At 39.8% G+C, this 21182-nt stretch overlaps 1 protein-coding gene across 4 annotated transcripts in view; it reads right to left on the bottom strand.

Annotated features, from left to right (window-relative positions):
- The window catches only part of Mrpl1 (mitochondrial ribosomal protein L1), a 115271-nt gene that overhangs the window by 25874 nt on the left and 68215 nt on the right, over window positions 1–21182 (bottom strand). For all 4 annotated transcript variants that reach the window (XM_052735409.1, XM_052735410.1, XM_052735411.1 and 1 more), the window contains 4 exons: window positions 15767–16031; window positions 13555–13638; window positions 12510–12581; window positions 8197–8308 (listed from right to left, as the gene is read on the bottom strand). In XM_052735409.1, coding sequence (XP_052591369.1) covers window positions 8197–8308; window positions 12510–12581; window positions 13555–13638; window positions 15767–16031 — 533 coding nt within the window. The remainder of the gene's footprint in view (window positions 1–8196; window positions 8309–12509; window positions 12582–13554; window positions 13639–15766; window positions 16032–21182) is intronic.

The raw sequence follows: 21182 nt of genomic DNA, 5'->3' as shown, positions 1-21182 counted from the left end.
TCACTTTTTTTTAAAATCATAAACTACTTCATGTTAATACATAATACGTATCAGCTAATCTCTTTTCCTCTGCCATCTTTACTTGTGGTAACTGTTATGTTAAAACCTCATTTACTTCCTATGTATGTCTTTAAAACAATATTCACTATACTTCATATGACACAAATTAGAGAATCATTCCAGATGCCTTTACACTTCATATTGAATCGGTAGTTGTTGTTGATTCCACCTCTTCAACATCCCTCAAGAACCTGTTTCTGTCTTCACTGCTATTGCCAAAGTTACTTGCCTCTGTTATCTGAACTACTCCAACAGCCTCCGCAGCATTCTCTATTTAAGTTTCTATATCCTCACATCCACCCTACAACTTACATGCCCACAGAGTATTCATTCTAACAAGAAAACCAGATCTCGTGATTCCGAATAAGGTTCTCAGAATACAAAGAGGATAAAATCTAATCTCTGTGGAATGGCACAAAAAGACCCCAGTGCTTGGCCCACTGCCTATCACTGTCTACCCTTCACTACCACCATCTGATAACACTCTACATCCAAATGACAGACAGTGGCTTAGAACTCCCTGAATACACTCACTCTTGCTTGACTTTTTTTTTTTTTTTTTTTTTTTTTTGGCTTTTCGAGACAGGGTTTCTCTGTGTAGCTTTGCGCCTTTCCTGGAACTCGCTTTGGAGACCAGGCTGGCCTCGAACTCACAGAGATCCGCCTGGCTCTGCCTCCCAAGTGCTGGGATTAAAGGCGTGCGCCACCACCGCCCGGCACTTGACTTTTTTTTAACATTAATGAAACCATTTCTTCTGCCTAGAATATAGTCCACATGTTAGACATTCATGATTAATGTCTCAACTGCTATCTTCTTTATATAATTTGATTCCAAGAAGCAGTTACTTATTCTCATAAGTATACTCTATATTTCCCAATACTCATGGCACTTTAATGCTTAAGTTTATTCTCCTCTGTCTCTTCTGTCAATATGTGAACTGTCAGCTGGGCGGTGGTGCCACACACCTTTAATCTCAGCATTGTTGAGGCAGAGGCAAGTGGGTCTCTGTGAGTTCAAGGCCAACCTGGTTTACAGAAGTGAGATCCAGGACAGCCAGCGCTACACAAAGAAATGCTGTCTTGAAAACAAACAAACAAAAAAATGTAAACTGCCTTTTAGTCTTTCAATTTTCAGAACATAGTTGGCACTCAGTAATTACCAATTATATAACAAATGGATCATAATGGTAGAATGGACATATGGAAGCACAGTAAGTTCTCCTAAAGCAATGGTACAAATGAACAGCCACTTTTAGGATTCTTAGGAAGTTGGTCTGTGCTCACTATGAACTTTTTTATATCCAGTTTGTGCTAAGCACTGCTTATATTATCAAAAGAAATGATTGGGCATTTGTTAGCATAAAACCCATTTTGTCAATAAGAATTAATGGTCCTCAGTAATCTGTTGCCTGCACTTCCTTGTTACAGAGTTCGCTTAAGGCCACAGCAAGGGATAGCGCCAAGGCTGAGAAGTGTACACTCACTCCTACTCAAGTCTGTTTCCCAAAGCGACAGATATCAGCTTACCGCGCCTCTGATTGGGTCTACTGACATGTACCTGACCTCCACTTTCTTTCTCTGTGTTTCACACTCTTCTACTTTCTTCCTTGCCTTTCTCTCCCTCTAACACTCTCTACTGCTTCCATAATAAACACATTTCAGTCTTTCATTCTAGTGTATCTTTTTTATCCTTTACCACAGAAAACAAAGAAGCAAGGAAGGAAGGAAGGAAGGAAGTTAAGAAGGAAAGAAGAAAGCTAGTTACAATTGAACATGCTTGACGTTTAGGAAATTGTGCAAACGCAGAAGTGACATTTGAGTCTGGGGGGAAACGACGCTCTGTGACTGGAACTGTGAGCACTATCTTGGATAACTGTGAGAGGAGGCTGGAAGGAAGACTAATACTTGGTAAGGAAGTGGAGGCAACCAAGCACTACAGAACTAAGATTGCACAACAAGGGCAGCCTCAACCAAAGCAAGGCCTGAACCGCAGGGAAGTGTTCTCTGTTTACTAGACAAATCTGGGTGTGGTTAAGTGCTGACGTTCAGCTGGTTTTTCTAACTGCCGAAAGTAAAGGCCTGGTTTCATGACATCAAAGACTTTCCCTCCTTGTTAAAAGCCACCACACATCCAGTGGGCACAACCAGGTGCTCAATTAGTATAACCACAATTCTATTTAAATGTGTAAATCAGACTTAACCCATGCTTCAGTGGAGTTATTAACTCTGTAGCTTCTTTCAAATGAATCCTGCATTAAATGGTCATTAGTTGCACAAACATTTGTAGAGTGACTATCCTTGGCCAGATACCATTCGAGGTCACAAGAAAATAGCAACAGGTAAGATGAAGATATCTTTGCTCTAACAGCAGAAATTGAACACATACTAAAGAAGAAAACGAAAAGAAGCTGCTGCTGCTGCTGGTGCTATGTGTGTTAAGTCCTAAAAAGAATACAGAGACTCAATAACAAAATCTCTATAGATAATGGAAAGTTGAGAGTAATTACTTTCCATTGGATGGTCATGGTCGGCCTGTTCAAGTGGTATCTGAATAAGAAAGTGGGAGAGGGGCAATAAAGAACACTGCAGACAGACACAAAAAGTAAATCAATCCAAGACCCAAGAAAGTAAAGGAAGAACTCGGCATGTAAATATGTGAGAAACAGCACAGCAGCCCCTATGGCTGATATAAAGGAAACAAAGTTAACATCAGGATTATCCATAAGACACTCATAATTAATCTATTATTATAATAGTACTTAATCAGTAATGGATTTTTTCACGTACCAATAGCTTTTAAACTAGTATGGGGGGTTGAAAATTGTTTTTGCATTTTTCCTCATATAACCTAAGAGTTCAATTTCAGTAATAGAAGCAATACTTGGAAGCACAAAATGCTATTTCAAGACCTGAACAGTACTTTAAATTTTCATAATTTTAGCATTTATGAGTCTTACATCTGATACAACCACCTCTGGTGGTTTGAAAACAAAATGGTCCCCAAAGGAAGTGGCACTATTAGGAGGTGTGGCATTGTTGGAGTAGGTGTGGTCTTGTAAGAGGAAGTGTCACTGTGAGTCTCATATACACTAAAGCCACACCTAGTGTCTTAGACCACTTCCTGTTGCCTGTGAGTCAAGATGAAAGAACTCTCAGCTCCTTTTCTAGATCCACGTCTGCCTGCATGTTGTCTTGTTTCCCACCATGATGATGGACTAAACCTCTGAAACTGTAAGCCACCCCCAATTAAATGGGAGTAGCTGTGGTCACCGTGTCTCTTCACAGCAATGAAAACCCTAACACACACAGAAACTGGTGGCAGGGACTGGGGATTGCTGTGAAAGGCCAGGCCATGTTTCTGTTTGGAGGAACTTGGACTTTGGTACTCTGGGCTAGGAAAGCACTGGAATGCTTTAAGCACTGCTTAGTGGGCCATAATATTAGGAGCTTGGAAGAGAGTGGTGCTGAGAGTGATTTGAACTGTGGGGGGCTGGCTCAAGAGGTTTCAGAGGAGAAGAATTTCTGTATGTTGCCTAGAAATCTTTCTTGTAATATTTTGGGGAAGAAAGTGGCTGCTTTTGCCCTTGTCTGAAGAGTCTGCCTGAGGCTAAAGTAAAGAGATTAATTCTACTAACGGAAATCTCAAAACAGCCAATATAGGCTCTGCTGTGTGGTTATAAGTGTTAACTCTAATGAAGATTTATAATGAAAAGGACCAAGCTGAGCAGGGTAAATATTACAAAATGTAAAATTTTATTTAGGAGAAAAAGCACCAGGAAGTAGAATGAGTTAAATCCTGTGTTCAGAGATAAACAGATTAAGAGACAGAATAAAGGGAGTGGTGACCTCAGGGCAAGATCCCAAACCAGCTAAATTTCCAATTTGTGAAAAGGAATTAAAGAAAAGCTTAGAGCCAGGTGTGGTGATACACACCTTTAATCCCAGCACTCCAAAGACAAAGGCTAATAGATCTCTGAGTTTGAGGCCAGCCTGGTCTACAGAGCAAGATCCAGGACAGTCAAGCTTAGGCAGTGAAGGAAACCATGGAAAATAGAAAGCTGGTCAAGATGTAATTGAATGAGGGAGCCATGTTGCTGCCCCAGCAAGCAGCAAAACTTGGCAGCTTCAGCCACTTGCTTCTGATTTTAGAGTTAAGGATAGAAGAAAGGGGTTCTGGAATTTGCCTCCACAACTAAGGAAAGCCACTGAGGCCAGGCATGTGTCAGGGGTGTCCTTGAATGGAGGCCTAGAGAGGCCATTGCACAAAGCTATGAAGTTGAAGCCTGGACTGTCTTGGAGATCCTAAGATGTTGGAGATGCCAGAACCATGGGATACCTGCCAAGGAAAGCTGCTAACAGAGAGTGGAGCCAGCCCAAGGGAAAGAAGCATATTGCAGTCAACAAAGCTGAAAGGAACTGAAGATCTGAAGAGTATTTTGACATCAGACATACAGACAGAGTTTAGAGATTTCCCAGCTTGTTTTTGGTCTTGATTTGGTCCAGTATTTCCTCATTATGCTCCTTTCCCTACATTTTTGAATGATAATGTATATCCTGTGCCACTACATGTTGGATCTGTTTTCTGATTTTGATTTTATAGGGGATTACAGTTAAGAGATTGCATGACTCTCAGAAGAGACTTTGAACTTTGGACTTTTAAAAATTGTTGAGACTGTGATAGACTATGAGGACTTTTGAAGTTGAACTGAATGCATTTTTGATATGGCTACAAGCCTTTGGGGGCCAGGGAATGGAATGTGGTGGTTTGAAAGAAAATGGCCCCCAAAGGTAGTGGCACTATTAGGAAGTATGGCTTTGTTAGAGGAAGTGTGTCACTGTGGAGGCAGGCTTTGAGATCTCATATATGTTCAAGCCACATGCAGTGTCTCAGACCACTTCCTGTTGCCTGTGAGTTAAGGTGAAAAAACTCTCAGCTCCTTCTCCAGCACCACATCTGCCTATATGCTGCCTTGCTTCCTGCCATGATGATAAAAGATTGAACCTCTGAACTGTAAGTGAGCCACCCCAATTAATGGTTTCCTTCATAAGAATTGCCATGGTCATGGTGTCTCTTCACAGCAATAGAAAACCTAAGACAACTTCTTTAAAGGAAGCAGACGGGAGGATCCCTGGAGCTCACTGCCCAGCCAGCCTAACCAGGCTCAGTGAGAGACCATGTCTCAAAACATACGGTAGAGAGGGACTGAGGAAAACACCCGACATCAACCTCGGGCTTCCACATGAATGAATGTGTACACACACCTGAATAGACATAAACACACACACACACACACACACACACACACACACACACACACACACTAAAAAAAAACACGTCTACATTGATGATATAAGAAATTCAGAGAGCTCTTGGGGAGGTAAAGGAGCAATAATTAGCAAAGTGAAGCCAAATTTCTTTCAAGCAAATTTTAAATATTTTTTATCAAACAAAAAAGAAGTACTTAGAAAACAAGCCAAATGGGAATTTGAAGAAGTGAAACTGCCTATAGTTATGTAAGAAATTACAATAAAACACGCTGTGAAGTATGCACATTGGATCTAGCAGAGATGGTCATTCTCACTCCTGCTAGTGACCTGAGACAATGGGAACCAGTGAGCTCAGCTGCAGCAGCTGGTTCCACTTTAGCTTCAGAACTTCTAGTCTACCTCAGTGTGTTTTGTTGGATCTAAAGGAAATCAAAATTTCTGAAACAAGAGTCTGAACAAGCTCTAAAAATGCGTAATACAAGCTCGTCTGTTCTCATGTACATCTGGTGTGTTCTGTTTGAACATTCTGACAGGCTAATAGTTTGTTTTCATGCTTACAGACCACAAATGTTTTACTAGTTCTACTGAGCAGACCCTGCGGGGGGTGCAAAGGCAATGTTAAGAAAGGGGGACGCTACACAGCTGGCGGGGACACACATTAAGGACACACACACACACACACACACACACAGTCAGTGGAAGGTATGGCTCATGAAAGTAGAAATAAAGTAAATCACACTGATAAAAATAAAAACTCTGACAGGAAAGTTGCCATTTGGAATAAAGAAGTTATTGAAAACCTCTGGAATTAAAAAAGAAAACAAAGCAGTAATGATAATGGAAGAACCTTCTAGACTAAACAACAGCAGCAGTAATGCTAATGACAAGAACAACAGAAATGGAATCATCTGGGGGTTCTAGAGAACAGAGTGGTGGCGTCAGCAGGCGGTGCCGAGAGCCAGCTGAGTGGCCCAGCAGTGGCCCACAGGGCATGGGTGCCGTGACCCTCACCTCTCACCGCCTCCGTTAGTGCCGCTGTCTGCAACTAGAGCTGATTAGAAACAAATACTAATTTTGCAGATTTTTTTAAGTTTGACTACAGTCTGCTTTCCCCCAATAACATTCAACTTCAGGCCTGACTTAGGAAAAATGTGAGTCTGATTCCTAACAACAAAGACAGCTGCAATGGAAAGCTCTATGAAAAACGCCAAGTCCCTGCTTGCATTTAACAAGGTGTGACTTAATGCAGGATAGAAAAGTAACAAAGCCACAGTATACTAAAGAACTTGAGTCCATTTGAATCATTTGTAGTCAGAGCACGACTAGATATCTTAGTGGCTAATACGTATGAAGAATTTTAGTTAAGATTTTATTTTAGCTCTACTTAAGTTGAAATTTGAAAAAAACAATTTACCAAAACAAATTTTAAGATCTTGTTCTATTTACAATACCTTATAGAAAACAATTCTTATCTATACGAGACATTCAGCACCACCTACAACAAATGAAGTCTGTTCTGAGAGTGCTCATAAATGTGCCCAGTTCATTAATGACATCACGTGTCAGGGAAATGCCTCGTGTGAAGACCTCAGCACAGCTGACTTTTCCTTTCTCCCCATCAACCACTCCCTTCCTGTCCAGTCACAAAATCCGTCTGTAACACTGTACCCTTCGCTCTGTTCTCACCGTGCAGAACTTAAACATTACCCACATCAGCCTCTTGCAATTGCAGCCCAACTGTTCCCTCCCTCAAGTTTCAATGCAAACCAGTATTTCTTATGTACTCTAGAAAACAGATCATGTCACATCACACCCTATAACATCTAAATGATTCATAATGATAAGAAAACAAGCCCATGCTCACTAACTCCTAATTCAAAGACTTCCTCAAATAGCATCAACCCACCCTCCAACATCATTTCCCATTGTTCACTTCCATATCAACACAGAGGTACCATCTCTACAACTGGAAGGATCTAACTGACACTTCTTGGAGCCAGCCTACACTTTCTAGCCTACTTTAGTTCTGTGATTAAAATTTCTTTCTACTTAAAATATTATTTCTCAACTAGTTCATCCAATTCTACTGGTAACAGCTAAAAAGTCACCTCTTCTGTTGGAGGCAGGAGAGAGAAGAGGTTTTTGTTGGCTGGCCTGCTTGCTTTGGCTTGATTTTCCTTTTCTAACTGTCTGTTGTGGAGGGGTGCTGTAGGGGTAAGGGGAGGATGTGGGGGCACTGGAAAGTGGGCGGAACTGGGGTGCATGATGTGAAATTCCCAAAGAATCAATCAAGAAGTTTAAATAAATAAATAAATAAATAAAGTCGCCTCATTCATGACATGTCACTTTGTTCTCCACCTATATTTAAATACCCCCCCCAATAGCCATAGTACCTTAGGAATTCATTGATTCATATCTCTCATTTTATAACACTTCTTTTATCATATGTCTTAAGAAGGAAGTATTCATAAAGAAAAATTCTACTAAGAGGAAAATCCTATGAGCCAAACATTCATATATGTGCATTTATGTACATGCTGAATGCTTAAATGAGTATATTGATAAAGAAGTATAAAAGTCAACAAAATGGTATGATGACATTGTTCTTAGTAGGTATTATGTTCCATTAATGTACAGCTAGGCTATACTCTAAAAAAACAAAAAACAGTATTATCCGTAAGTAGGTACTCACATTATACTGTAACAATATTAATGCAAAAGAGGAAAAAATAAAATCTACGTACATCAATCTTACATACTAGGCATAATATTTGGTCTAAAAACATAATAGCATCTTTGCGTTCTTACAAACAAAATTATAAAGAAAGTTGCTGATAACATATTGAAATAACAAAAATTCTCCCTTACTTCTAGTAGCCTTTGGAAATCTTTTTTTCAGTTTCTTCCTCAATGGATTAAGTTCAGTCATTATTTCTGGAACAGCTACATAAAAGTCCACAACAACCTCATCATCCAAGATCTGAAAACCAGAGGAAAACAGAAACAGCTCTTTATTGCACACACACACACACCAAAAAAAACTTTACCTTTTTGGATATAAATGATTTCAGCATGATTTGAAAAAGAACTATTATGCATACGTTTCTTCAAAATCAGAATTACATTAAATACAGTCACCAGTTATGAAAAACATCAGAATCAAAACACCTTGTTATATTTTAAAAATAGCTGCATGTATTTTTAAACACAATCAATGGTTTTAATTCTATCATAAGATTATGCTAGGCAAAATGAAGTTATAAGCTATAACATAACATTGATATGTATCTAACTCACACAAATCTCCCACAGCAGAATTGTTGTCTATTGAAACTGGAGAGGTAAACATTTTCAGTAGATCACATGCAAAATTAATAATGCCTAGTTGTCAAACTCATTAGCAACCACTAACTCTCTAAATTTAGTGCACCAAAAGAACTAAATCTATCATTTTTTGCACAAAGAACTGAGTTAGAACCCCCTTGTTACCCATAACTAACAACAAAGGGCAAGAGGACAGGGGTAAGTTCACTCATAGTTTAGCAGACTTACCCTATTTTCCACTCTCAGAACAAAGGGATTCATAGTCAGAGTTTAAAGGATTAGTTGATTAATTCAGGTAGGCACCCAAAATAATTATTGCACCACTATATTATACTCTACTTAAAAATTTAATTGACAATAAAGTTAAACAAAATATTGCCTCTTTAAAACAAAATATTTCCAGGGTACAAATATTTCACCAGTAACATTTATTTTCATATGAAATCTTACCCATCCAAAGCCTTGGTTGCAGTTGATGAATTCAGAAAAATTGAACTTTGATAAAATTAGGCAATATTATAGGATTTTTATCTTCCTATTACTAGTATTTCATTTTAAAAATTCTTCAATCTTTAAATAACATTCTATGCTCCTCTTAAAAATGACATATTAAGTGAGAATTTCTCATGTGTCGTGAATTTTGCACATATTTCACACATTTAATTCATCCAATGTTCACAGCAATTGTACAAGTCAAGCACTAAAACTAACTAAACATTTCAGATGAGGAACCTGGAGCCTCAGTGAGGAGTCAGTATGTGTCTCCTACGAGAGGCACCAGCAATCAAACATAGGCAGTGGGGTTCTAGAGCCAGGGTTTCCATCCCCAAGAACATGAAAGCAAAGGCAACTTTGAGATGCTAAAGAATTGTGATGTAGCTGGGCGGTGGTGGCGCACGCCTTTAATCCCATCACTCGGGAGGCAGAGGCAGGTGGATCTCCATGAGTTCGAGGCCAGCCTGGTCTACAGAGTGAGATCCAGGAGAGGCACCAAAACTACACAGAGAAATCCTGTCTCGGGGAGAAAAAAAAATTGTTTGTAAGGCTCTCATTAACAGGCTCCCTAAAACTACTTCTACAACATGCTCCTTTAAGTTAAAAATTATCTGTGAATGTTATGCTACAATAAACATTAGGAACACATCTTAGAATAACACAAATCTGTAGATAGAAACTATGCTTTTGCAAATAAGAAAAACCATTACTTTCAAATCTCCCAGCCAAATATATGTGTGACATTCAAAATGAAATGAATTTAATAAATAAATCAAGATCTTAGAAATGATTCAAAGTTCAGTAATTATAGGCTAATTTACAGTTTTTTTTTAAAAAAAGATTTTATCTTTATTTTTATGAGTATGAATGTTTTGCTTGCATGTATGTCTGTACACCACAAGCATGCCTAGTGTCCATGGAGACCAGAAAAGGGCATAGGATTCACTGAAACTGTTACAGAAGGTTATGAACCACCATGTGGGCGCTGGAAACTGAACCTGGGTCCTCTGCAAGAGCAGCCAGTGCTCATAACTGCTGAGCCATCTTTCCAGCTAAATGCTAAGAAACAGTGTACTAATTCAGGAATACAGGAATGGGGGCTTAGAGTATTATTACTCAGTCTTAGAACACTGGCCAAGCCTATTTAAGGTCCTGGGTTCAATTTCCAGTATTGCAATAAGTAAGTAAATAAATGTACAGAAATGTGCTTGAAATCTACAACCATGATATTACTTGAAAAAACCGTTCTTAACTTACTTCATAACCTGATTGAAGACCTTCTAAAAATATCATGGAAAGCTTTCAAACATTTGATGGGAAGAAAATTCTAGGTTAAGATAATTTGCCCAAATAGCACTGTCCCTCTAAAAATACATCCACCAAATAGGGCTCCTACAGGAAAATTACGTATCTATAACGTTTATATACCAGAAATCACATTAAGATGTTCGTATTTGGTTCTGCTCCAATGTTTCCTTTACAGCAGTAGGGCTGAGCAACACATTCCCCTGCATTGCCTCTTCCTTCAGAAGTGAGAACTTCTGACCACCTGAGAACTGAACTGAAGGAGTGGCAATGTCAGCCTGAGACACTCTCAGGTCAGGCAGGAAGCTGATGAAAAGTGGCACACATGTTTGGATGTTAGTTTTCTGGCTCCAGAGACCAAGCCCTACTCTCAAATTCCCAAGCACCTGCAGCAGTGTATTTACATTTTATCATTTTAGTACTTCTTAAATAATTAAAATGAAATGCCAGACAGGATGGGATACTACACCTGGACTGGGCTGAGAACCTGTGTTAAAGCAAGGTCCACCCCTACTTCCCAGTGAGCTCACTCTGGACTTTTCACTGCAGATTTACAAAGGCTCTGGGCCTATCCTCCTGCTGCTGGACTGGCTCAACAAGTCCAAGCCAGATCAGGAAGTGTTTACACACAACCCTAAAGCCAGGGAGGAAGACTCTTCAAAGCAGTCCTCGGGGAGAAGCTTCAGCTTCCCGAGTCCCCCTTGTGCTTGGTGGAGTTTCTCTCAGTGTCCTTGTGTGTGTGTTTTCTCACCCTGACAAAAGCCTGCCTTCAGCTGCTGAGTCTGTCTGCTCCTGTTTACTGCACTCAAGGTTTCTCTGCTGCTACCCAGTGCCCTTGAAACAGTTTCCTGCCTTTTAAACCTTTAACTGGTAAAGCAAAAGAACCCAATCAAGACCCCTAGACGGTAACAAAACCACTTCCGTGTGGGAACATAAAGTCAGGGGTAACCTAACTCTTGTGTTTCCTGGGCCTTGGTCACTCAAATTGGCTCCAGGATAAACCATCTCCAATGCCCTTTAAAAAGAAGTTAAAATCACCATCAGATTTAGAACCTGACTGGGATGCTGTGTGCTCTAAAGGACAAGCCCAGTCAGTCAAGCAAAACACCAGGTTATTTATTATAGGACACATTTTCAAATCAGTTTTCCTGTCTCTCTGTGGCCCACCCCCATCCATAATGCAATTTAATTAACTTATTTAGAAGTAGGACTCCCAGAAAATGTTAAGGAAAATCTTTTGTAATTTTTAGAAATAGCTATATGCCTCTTCCTACCTTTAAACAATACTATTCTCTTCAAAAAGGCTGCCCAGGCTACTGTTTCCTGAAGGTGGGCTACTCACTCACTCCTTAGCTACCATGCTAAGCCAGCCTTGCCACTCGAGTGGGCTGGGGAGGAGAGGTTCAGAGGAAACACCATACTGTGGAGATTAACTACCAAGTAAACGACCACTTTCATTCCCAGAAAGAACAACATGCTTGGTTTTTAAAACGCGAATGAGATAGTTGTGTGTACTAACATTTGGATTTCATTTTAAATTTCACATTCAAAATCAGAGTAACATTGGCCTGTATATTTTATTCACAAAACTTTCATGCCAACAGTAAAGAATAAACAAATAGATAAATGAGTGAAATAATCAACGACTGAAAGTTTTGGTGGCTTTTTCTTAGATTTGAATCTGAAGAAAGTACAAAACAAATTTCCTCTTTTTACAAAGCCTACTATTTTGGAGATGATATAATCCTAATGATTATGTGCAAATATAATAAACTAATGGATAGGGGTTGAGAGATAGCTCAGCAGTTAAGAGCACTGGTCACTCTTCCAGGAGACCTGGGTTCAATTCCCAGCAACTACATGGCAGTTCTTTACTATCTGTATGTATCTCTGGCCCCAAGGAATCCCACACCTTCCTCTGGCCTCTAAGGGCACCAAACAAGCACATGAAGCACAGAGATATGCAGACACAAACCCCATAAACACAAAACAAATAAATTAACGGATACCAGATCTATCAGAACCATGTTTACAACCAATGAACATAAACACAATACCTTCTTAACCAGATCCACTCCTCCTGCAAACACAGCTCCATTCTCTTCTGCTATTTTAATCTCTGATGCATTCTACCAAAGCACAATAGTTAAAACAAATTCATTATATTGTCAATAACTATCAGAAATACCAATTCAAATCAAAATTGTTTTTATTTCTAATTGAAAATGCCATCAGTTTTCAATTATTGCATCAGATACATTGCATTCTGAAAAAACTTCAGTTTGTATGTCACTGGAGTATTTGACATCATATAAAGAACCTAGCAAGTGTCTGGAGTGGTGGCCCACACCTTTGATCCCAGTACCCAGGAGGCAGAGGCAGAGGGATCGCTCTATGTTAAAGGTCAGCCTGGTACAGCCAGGACTGAGTAGAGACCCTGACTCAACAAACAAACAGAAAGAATGTAGCAAGTGACAGGTTTCTGGTTCTATCAATATATACACCCTTCAAAAGCAAAACCTTAAAATATGGTTAGTTTTACTAACTTACATTTTATAAAACTGATATGAGGAGGAAAAATTTAAAAAAAATTTAAAAAACTAAAATTTAGCCACGAAATTTCAAAAGAAAACTTCCAAGAAAAACAGTATTTGTGATATTTCTTCTGTGTCCCATTTCTCTCTTTTTGTTTTCTGGGAAAATACTTCCAACAATTATAATCCCCGCTTGCTGGAAAGAACGCAGTTTCTTCCTCCAGAGTAAAACAGAAAATGCAAAAAGTCTCAGTTATGAAAGAAAAACTAGGCAAACACATCCGTACACTATAAACGAATGTCGGCGCACGGAAGTCTGGCAGAGCTGCACCCCACACCTGTCCTGTGCTTGCCTGCTGGCTCTGGGACCAGGGACTGGCTCTTAGCTGTGCTCTTGGCCACTCACAGCACTCAGTGGTCACTGCTGTGTAAAACAACCGCGGTGTCCCCGGTTCGAGGGACTGGTGTGACTACTGAATTTCTCTCTAAGATAATCCATTACTCCCTTCATTGACTAGTAATAATTTCTTAACAATTAAATTATAAGATTGTTGACAAAGTTACTTACCCCTGTAAATACAGCAACTCTGTTGACTTCTGAAGCAAAAGGGTAGGGTAAGCTGATAACACTGGCAAAAGGCTCCACCTTTTTCTAAACACACAAAGGGAAAAATAATTACACAAAGTTCATCTTTTCTATCACCTTCTGGATTCCATAAACAACAAAACTGCCGTGTTTTTCATTTTTGAGGTGTTTTGGTTGGTTGGTTCACTGGCAGGACAGATAGGGTCTTTCTGCAGGCCTCAGCTCCCCAGTGCTGGGAACACAGGTATGCACTAGCATACTCAACTCCTGCTGTTAGCTCTTCCAATCTGCCGGAGCTCCTCTCAGGCACCCCAAACTATTCTCTGACTAGAATTTAAAGCTCAAGACACTATCTAGTTTTGTTTTAAAAGATAAGAAGAATCTAAATCTCTCTTCCTAGCTCCAGACCCCAGTGCATGTGGTTTCTATCTAAATCATTTATCAGTTTCTCAAATATTGGGATATGTATTCATATCTGTATCTCTCTAGATATCAAAAAATCATGGAATAAATGGAAACCTGGTTTCCATTTCCTGAATGTCAACAGATGTTTGCTACCCTGAATTAAATTTTTAGCTGTTTTTCAGACTCAAGGAAGATGATGAAAATAGCCAGACATCCTAAACAAAGATAATATCCAACTGACCTGCTCAGTAGTTGACCCTTAACGTACAGCACGGCTCTAGGCAATTATGAATATAAACCCCACATCCACAACAGAAAGCCAAGACAGCAAGGATCTTCTCAGTGGCTCTGTGTTACTATAACCTACATCATCATCACTTTCAGATATATTTGGGAAGTGAATTGGAAAGTCCGAAATAAACAATGGCATCATTTGAGACACCATACAAGTAGAAATCCCTTAATGAATCTCTGCAGTCAATTTGGTGAAGGACCTATCTAGATCTGAGGATCAGCTCTCTGAGGGAGATTTCATATGAAACAGGTTCCAGGCCCTCCATAGGCTTGGCAGAAGAGGAAAGGGACTGTTCCTCTGATAAAATTGACCAAAAGATTCTACTTTTAGAAAATATTTTTTTCAGGTAGCAAAGTCTCCTGGGGAATTTTCAGACTAGAAGGAGGAAATTCTTAAGTATACTTTCTATCAGCCATCCAACTTACTTGTACTGATTGGCACTCCTTTTCTATTAACCTGTGACAACTGACGTCAGTAGTCTCCAGTGCCTCACAGATACCTGACGAGCAGCGTCAACATCAAGGGGCAGCAGACTGCTCCTACAGTGACAACGCTCAAGGCCGGCTCAGGTCCTAGCACTGAGGCAACAAAACTGAGCAACCGTAAGCCAAAGCCCACATCGTTACTATCGTCAGTCTGTATGTGGATTCCATATGCAAAGGGATGCCTGGGGTCCTACAGGACACTGTTAGGAACCACACTAATAACTAGGTGAGGAGAGGTAATATAAAAACTTTTCAAACGAAGAATTAACACTAAGTAATATACAAAATAAAAATTTTAACATGGTTGATTTAAAATAAACAACATCTAAGAAATGACCCAAGCCTTGATTCAGTTCTTAACTCTTTCTTCTCTGTGCCCTTCAGCCAAATAGTCCATATCTGTACCTCAACTTCCTGACAGGACTACAAAATTAAATGAGAAAGTAAATGCAAAGTACTGCTAAATAAAGCCGCTGGCCTGCAGGAAGTGTCCAGTGATGCTGACTAAGCTTTTATATCTATCATCATATTTAATCCTGAATGGAGCTATATGAACTGAACATGTTATGCATTTATAATAAAAGTAAGCATGCTGAAATATACAAAGATAAAACAAGGAATCCAAGGAAAGAAGTCCAACTTCCCAGCACAATTTCAACATATTTTATACTGGGCAAGTAATATATCTTTCATGCTAAAATAGAAAGACCATCAGACTTTCTAAAATTATTGTTGAGAAGGAATTTTGAACTTGACTTATAAATTAGCTTACACGAAGTAGCCAGTTTAGTTATGGCTTTTGGATACATCCTCGGTTGTTCTTCTTGACCCACCAATACTCCCCCCTTTCACTACCTCCATCTTTGTGTAAACCTTCCCACCCCCAGGACCCCCACTTCAACTTTCAAACCATGTGTCCTCTACCCCTACCCCCCTACCCCCGCACAGAATTTTAAAATTTAAAAACATCAATTTATGTATGTACTTTAATAAATGTAAGTCTACGTACCTTTTTCCCCAATGCCATATCTAATGTTAAATCAAGATAAACGCCTTGCTTTGGATTGGTAAAGTCCAGAACCTGAAATTTCTTAAGTAAGTCAACAGCTTTCTCCACCTCATAGATCCGCCTCGGGTACAAGCGTTTTAAATAGACATCATCTTCAGGTTCACTTTCCATGTAGGTGTATGACTTTATCTTTTCTATATCATCTGCTTTTTCATCTGACATCTTTTCCTTGTCTTTTCCTTCTTTCTTAATTTTCCTCGCTGGCCTTAAAACAAGATAAACGAAGGTCAGTTATAACAGAATGTATTCAAGGAGACCTTTTCTAAAAAGCCGATTTACATGAGACAGAAAGCTAACAGAAGAGAGTTTAACTCAAAGGTACTGACTGTTTTACAGTTTCCTTAACTTAACAAATACCAAAGAACTTGTACTGTTTAGAGTCAGTACACAGTGAAGGAAGCAGTGTGGCTATTCTCCAAAGGAGTAGGGGAATCATACGTGTAAAGAGATAGTTTCAACATACTGTGTTAAATATTACAAGGCTGTTAGCACGGTGCTATGAAGACCTTTAGCCCAACCTAGAAGTTAGGGAAGAGTTGCCAAAGACATGACCCCACAACCAATTATGGAAGGATAAAAAGGATAGTCCTGATACACACCCAAAAGAATTTTCCATACACGAACTGGTACACAAATATTCCTAGTGGCATTATTCATAACAGCCCCAAAGGCAGAGGAACTCAAGGCCTCATCTACTGAATGAGAACATGAAATGTGACATTACACCAGGAGGGAAGGCTCCTATTCCTTCTTAAAAGTTAGCACACCAAGTGATGAGCTTCGATGTCGTTTCAGATATGTCCCTCTGTTTTCTATTTACCCATCACCTTCCTACGCTGCTCTGTCACCCCTCCTTGCCTGTTGCTGGTCCCCATTCCTCCTGCAGTCTCCCTCTGCTCTCATGTCACTTGCCTTCCATTATCCTCTCTTTAACACACTGATCACATTTTAATTTAACAAAACGAACACATTTTCCTGCAGCTGTCTTTACACATTGTTTTATGGCTGAAATAAATTCCATGGTGGATATGTACATTTTGTTTTATCCATTCTTCTGTTGATAGACAAGTTGGCTGACGTCACACCTTAGCTATGGTGAGTTAGTGCACCAACAAACACAGACAGGTGTGCACGAATCTCTGCTGTGTTGATTTAAGATCCCTTTGGGTAAATACTCAGGAGCAGCACAGCTGATCCTATGGCAGTTTAATTTTCAGTGTTTGAGGAGTCTGCACACTAACATCTGTAATGTCTACATTTGTCTCCCTTTTCCTAGAGCCCTCTGTCATTGTTGACATTTGCTTTCTTGGTGGGAGTCATTCTGACTGGAGTAAGATAGACTCTCAAAGAAGTTTTGTATTTTTTATTATATGTTTTGTGTGTGTGTTGGTGTGCACGCCACATATATGGAGGTCAGACAACTTCTGGTAGTCGGTTCTTTCTACCATGTGGATTCCAGGAATTCTAATTTGTCAGACTTCATGACAGGTACCTTTACCCAATGAGCCATCTTGCCGGTCCTCAAAGCAGTTTTAATTTGAACTTCTTAGATGGTTAAGAATGTTGAAAATTTTGTCAAGTATTGGTCATATATATTTCTCCTGAAAACTGTCTGCTCAACTCATTAGCCCATTTATTGACTATATAATTTTTGTGTTTTATTTTTTTGAGTTCTTTATAGATTCTAAATATTGATTCCCCTGTCTGATACACAGCTGACAAAGACTTTTGTCCAATTCTATAGGCTGTCTTTTGCTGTGGGATGGTCTGTATGTCAAATGTGTTGCTGATTGGTCAATAAATAAATCACTGATTGGCCCGTGGCCAGGCAGGAAGTATAACCGGAACAGGAGGAGAATAGAGCTGGGAAGTGGAAGGCTGAGTGAGAGAGACACTGCCAGCCACCATGATGACAAGCCGCATGTGAAGATGCCGGTAAGCCACGAGCCATGTGGCAAGGTATAGATTAATGGAACTGGATTAATTTAAGCTGTAAGAACAGTTAGCAAGAAGCCTGCCACGGCCATACAGTTTGTAACCAATATAAGTCTCTGTGTTTACTTGGTCGGGTTTGAGCAGCTTGGGACTGGCGGGTGAGAGAGATTTGTCCTGACTGTGGGCCAGGCAGGAAAACTCAAGCTACAGTCTTTTCACTCTGGTGATTTTTTCCTTTGCAATGTATACAGAAGCTTTTGAATTTCATGTAAGCCCACTTGTCAGCTCTTGAATTGATTACCTATGCTGCTGGAGTCCTTTTCAGAAAGTCCTTGTCTACGTGTTGAAGAGACTATAATAAAATATTAATCAAGAACAAAAAGAACCAAGGACTTGACTCATGCTACAACATGTATTAACCTGAAAACCATCATACAGTTACATTAATAGTGTAGAGTTTCTTTATTATATAGTGATAGAAAACAGTCACAAAACAACACAAATTATTCCATTTATACAAAATATCATGAATGGGAGAAGGGGGGGTGAGGGAGATGGACATTAAAGAGATATCTGGAAGAGTAATGAAAATATTCCAAATAAATATTGTGGTAATGTTCGCACAACTCTCGGTATATAACAAAAACCTACTGAGCTATATATTTTAAATACCTGAATTGTGCTGTATATGAAATCTATCTTAATGAAGCCACTATTAAAGGAAAAAAAAAACAGGTGGCAAAGAACAGGATAAAAAGCCACGAAATAAAGTGGTATGTGAAGAGGGCCACTGCAAATTCTATGCGATGACAGTAAAAGTTGACAAATTTTTGTCTGTGAAGGATCAGAAAGTAAGTGCTTTAGCTTTGTGAGTCATGTAGTCTCCATTGCCATGATTCAACACTGCTACTGCAAAAGGAGCTGTAGAAAATCCATAAATGGATAAGCACAGCTAAGTTCCAATAAAACTTTATTTATAGACACCGGATTTGAATTGCTAATTCTCACGTGTCACAAATACTGAAATACATAAAAATTAGAATGGAGAGAAAATTAGTAAAGGGCCTTTCACACAAGCATGGGGACCTGAGCTTAGTCCCCAGAACACACATTAACAAACCAGATGTGGTGTATGCGATTCTAATCCCAGTGCTGAGGAGGCAGAGACCGGAACATGCCTGGAGCTCACTGGCTAGCCAGCTTAGCCTAATCAGTCCACTCTGATGAGGGTCCAGTGAGACATTCTGCTTCAAAAAACAAGATGGATGGCTCCTGAGGGATGACACCTGATGATCATCTCTGACCTACACACATACAAACATGATCACACACAAATTCAAATAAGTAAAATAAAAATCCCTTTTAGCCTCATAAACTATACAACAATAGATAGTAAACCAGATCTAGACACAGCTTGCAACTCCAGAACTCAAGGGGTAATACAGAAAGCAAGGAGGCAGGTTGGAAACTCCAGATCACAATTTGCCTGTTTTAGAGGCAAAGAGAAGCCAGCGAGCAAGAATGACATCTGAATTTCAAACTGTAGAGCATCCCAGCTGCAATAGAAGAGATGGATCTGAAGGAATGGAGTGGGAAACAAAAGGGTATTTCCTCTCTTTCTTCTCAAGAAGGATGGCCAAGGCTGAATAAATAATAATAAGGCTGAAAAGATGATAGAATAGAAAAATGATTGCAAGGTAAATACAGAAGACAGGGAATAGAAAGAACAATTTAAAACAGCTCTTGTGCTGTAGGCTTGAGGAACCAGGTGTGGAAGGAATAGTGTATCATTAACTAAGAGTCAGAGAAAAAAGGTGAGGCAGTTCTCTGGAGAAGCAGGTAGTCAAAGGGATGTGCTCAGTGCCCAACAGTTTAAGTGCCCTTTACTTCTCTCTCTAGTCAAGAATGCATTTCCCAGTCTGCTGATTTGGCAATGTGACTAATTTTGGCTGACAGAATAAAGAAGTGACAGTTTCCCTGCTCTAAGTTTAAGCCAGAAGAGGTTTCCTATGTTTCCACATTAATGTTTTTATTTCTGTCATTTTTCATAAACACAAGTCCAAGCTAGGAGCATGAGAGACACATGGACCAGAGCTGGCCCCACAAAACCCCAGGCTAGATTAGACAGTGCTCAGCTGACCTGCAAACACGGCAGCATAGTCAGTGTAGAAGGTCATCAGACTACCCAGCCTGGGTCAGCTCACCCACAGATGTGTGTGCAGTGATGAGTAATTGTGGGGAGGTTCGCTGCATGGCAAAGCTAACGAGTGCTTACAAAATACCTAGGAAATAATGTCAAAGAGGAAATGCAGGTAAGAGTTTAAAGCTAAGAAAACAAAAATAGAGGTAATACAATTTTTCAATATTTATTCAAATTACAAAAGTTTTAAATTAGTAAACCATTACTCTAGAAAGATATTTGCATTCTATGGTAGACAGAATAGTGACCACTGATGTGGCTCGTATATCAAATGCCCCCTACAGGCTCATGTGTTTGAATACCGGGTCCCTATCTAGTGGCACTTTTTGAGAACACTGGGGACCCTTTAGGAGCTGGAACCCAGCTGGATTAAGTGGGTCTCCGTGGAACAGGTCTTGATGTGGCTAGCTCAGCCCTGTTTCTTTCTCATCAACCCAGATGTGAACAAGCAACCTCCCACTCCTCCCACCACACTCAGAGGATGCCCTTACCACCACGCCTCCCTACCAGGCTGTACTGTACCCTCAAACCAGGAGCCAAAGCGAACCTCCCCCCTTAGGTTGCCTTCTGTAACTGAAATGAGAGAAAGAACAAATACACCCCCAGAAGACATCCATGTCATGATACTGACAAAAGAAGTTTTGCATGTGACTAGGGTTTAAGACCTTAAAATGGAGAGATTATCCTAGATTATCAACATGAATCCAATCACATAAACCCTTAAAGTGAGAACTTTCCCAATTAGATCAGATGGAGCTGGAGCTGACAGAGAAATTCAAGCAGGACTATGATGAAGTCTGTCACTGCCTTGGGAGGGAGGAAAAGCACACACGGCCCGGAATGGGAGCAGTGTCCTACAGATGGGGGTGATTCTGCTCACAGTCTCCAGAAAGTAACCACCAACACCTCAGTTAGTCCATATGCGCCACATCAGACTGCGAACCTAGTGAAGTACAAAACAGAAAATCGTGCTGTTTCAAGCCCCGAAGTTTGTGGTAATCTGTTATGGTAGTAACAGAAAATAAATAAGTCATCTCATAAAATGTGTGTGAAAGAAATAACTAAAAATTTTTTAATCCCCAAACCAATCTAACATGAAATTCCATTCTGATTCTTAGCACTCAACAAATCCTATTATCACCACTAATAATAGTATCCTCCCCACTGATAAGCAACTGAACACACTGGCAAACAATGGCAATCTTCATTTTAATGGTGCAG

This window comes from Peromyscus californicus, unplaced genomic scaffold, assembly GCF_007827085.1.
Source record: "Peromyscus californicus insignis strain IS unplaced genomic scaffold, ASM782708v3 Scaffold_13__1_contigs__length_99412109, whole genome shotgun sequence".
Taxonomy (NCBI): Eukaryota; Metazoa; Chordata; class Mammalia; order Rodentia; family Cricetidae; genus Peromyscus; species Peromyscus californicus.
Note: the sequence above shows the minus strand (reverse complement) of the source record. Positions and strands in the feature narration are given on the sequence as shown.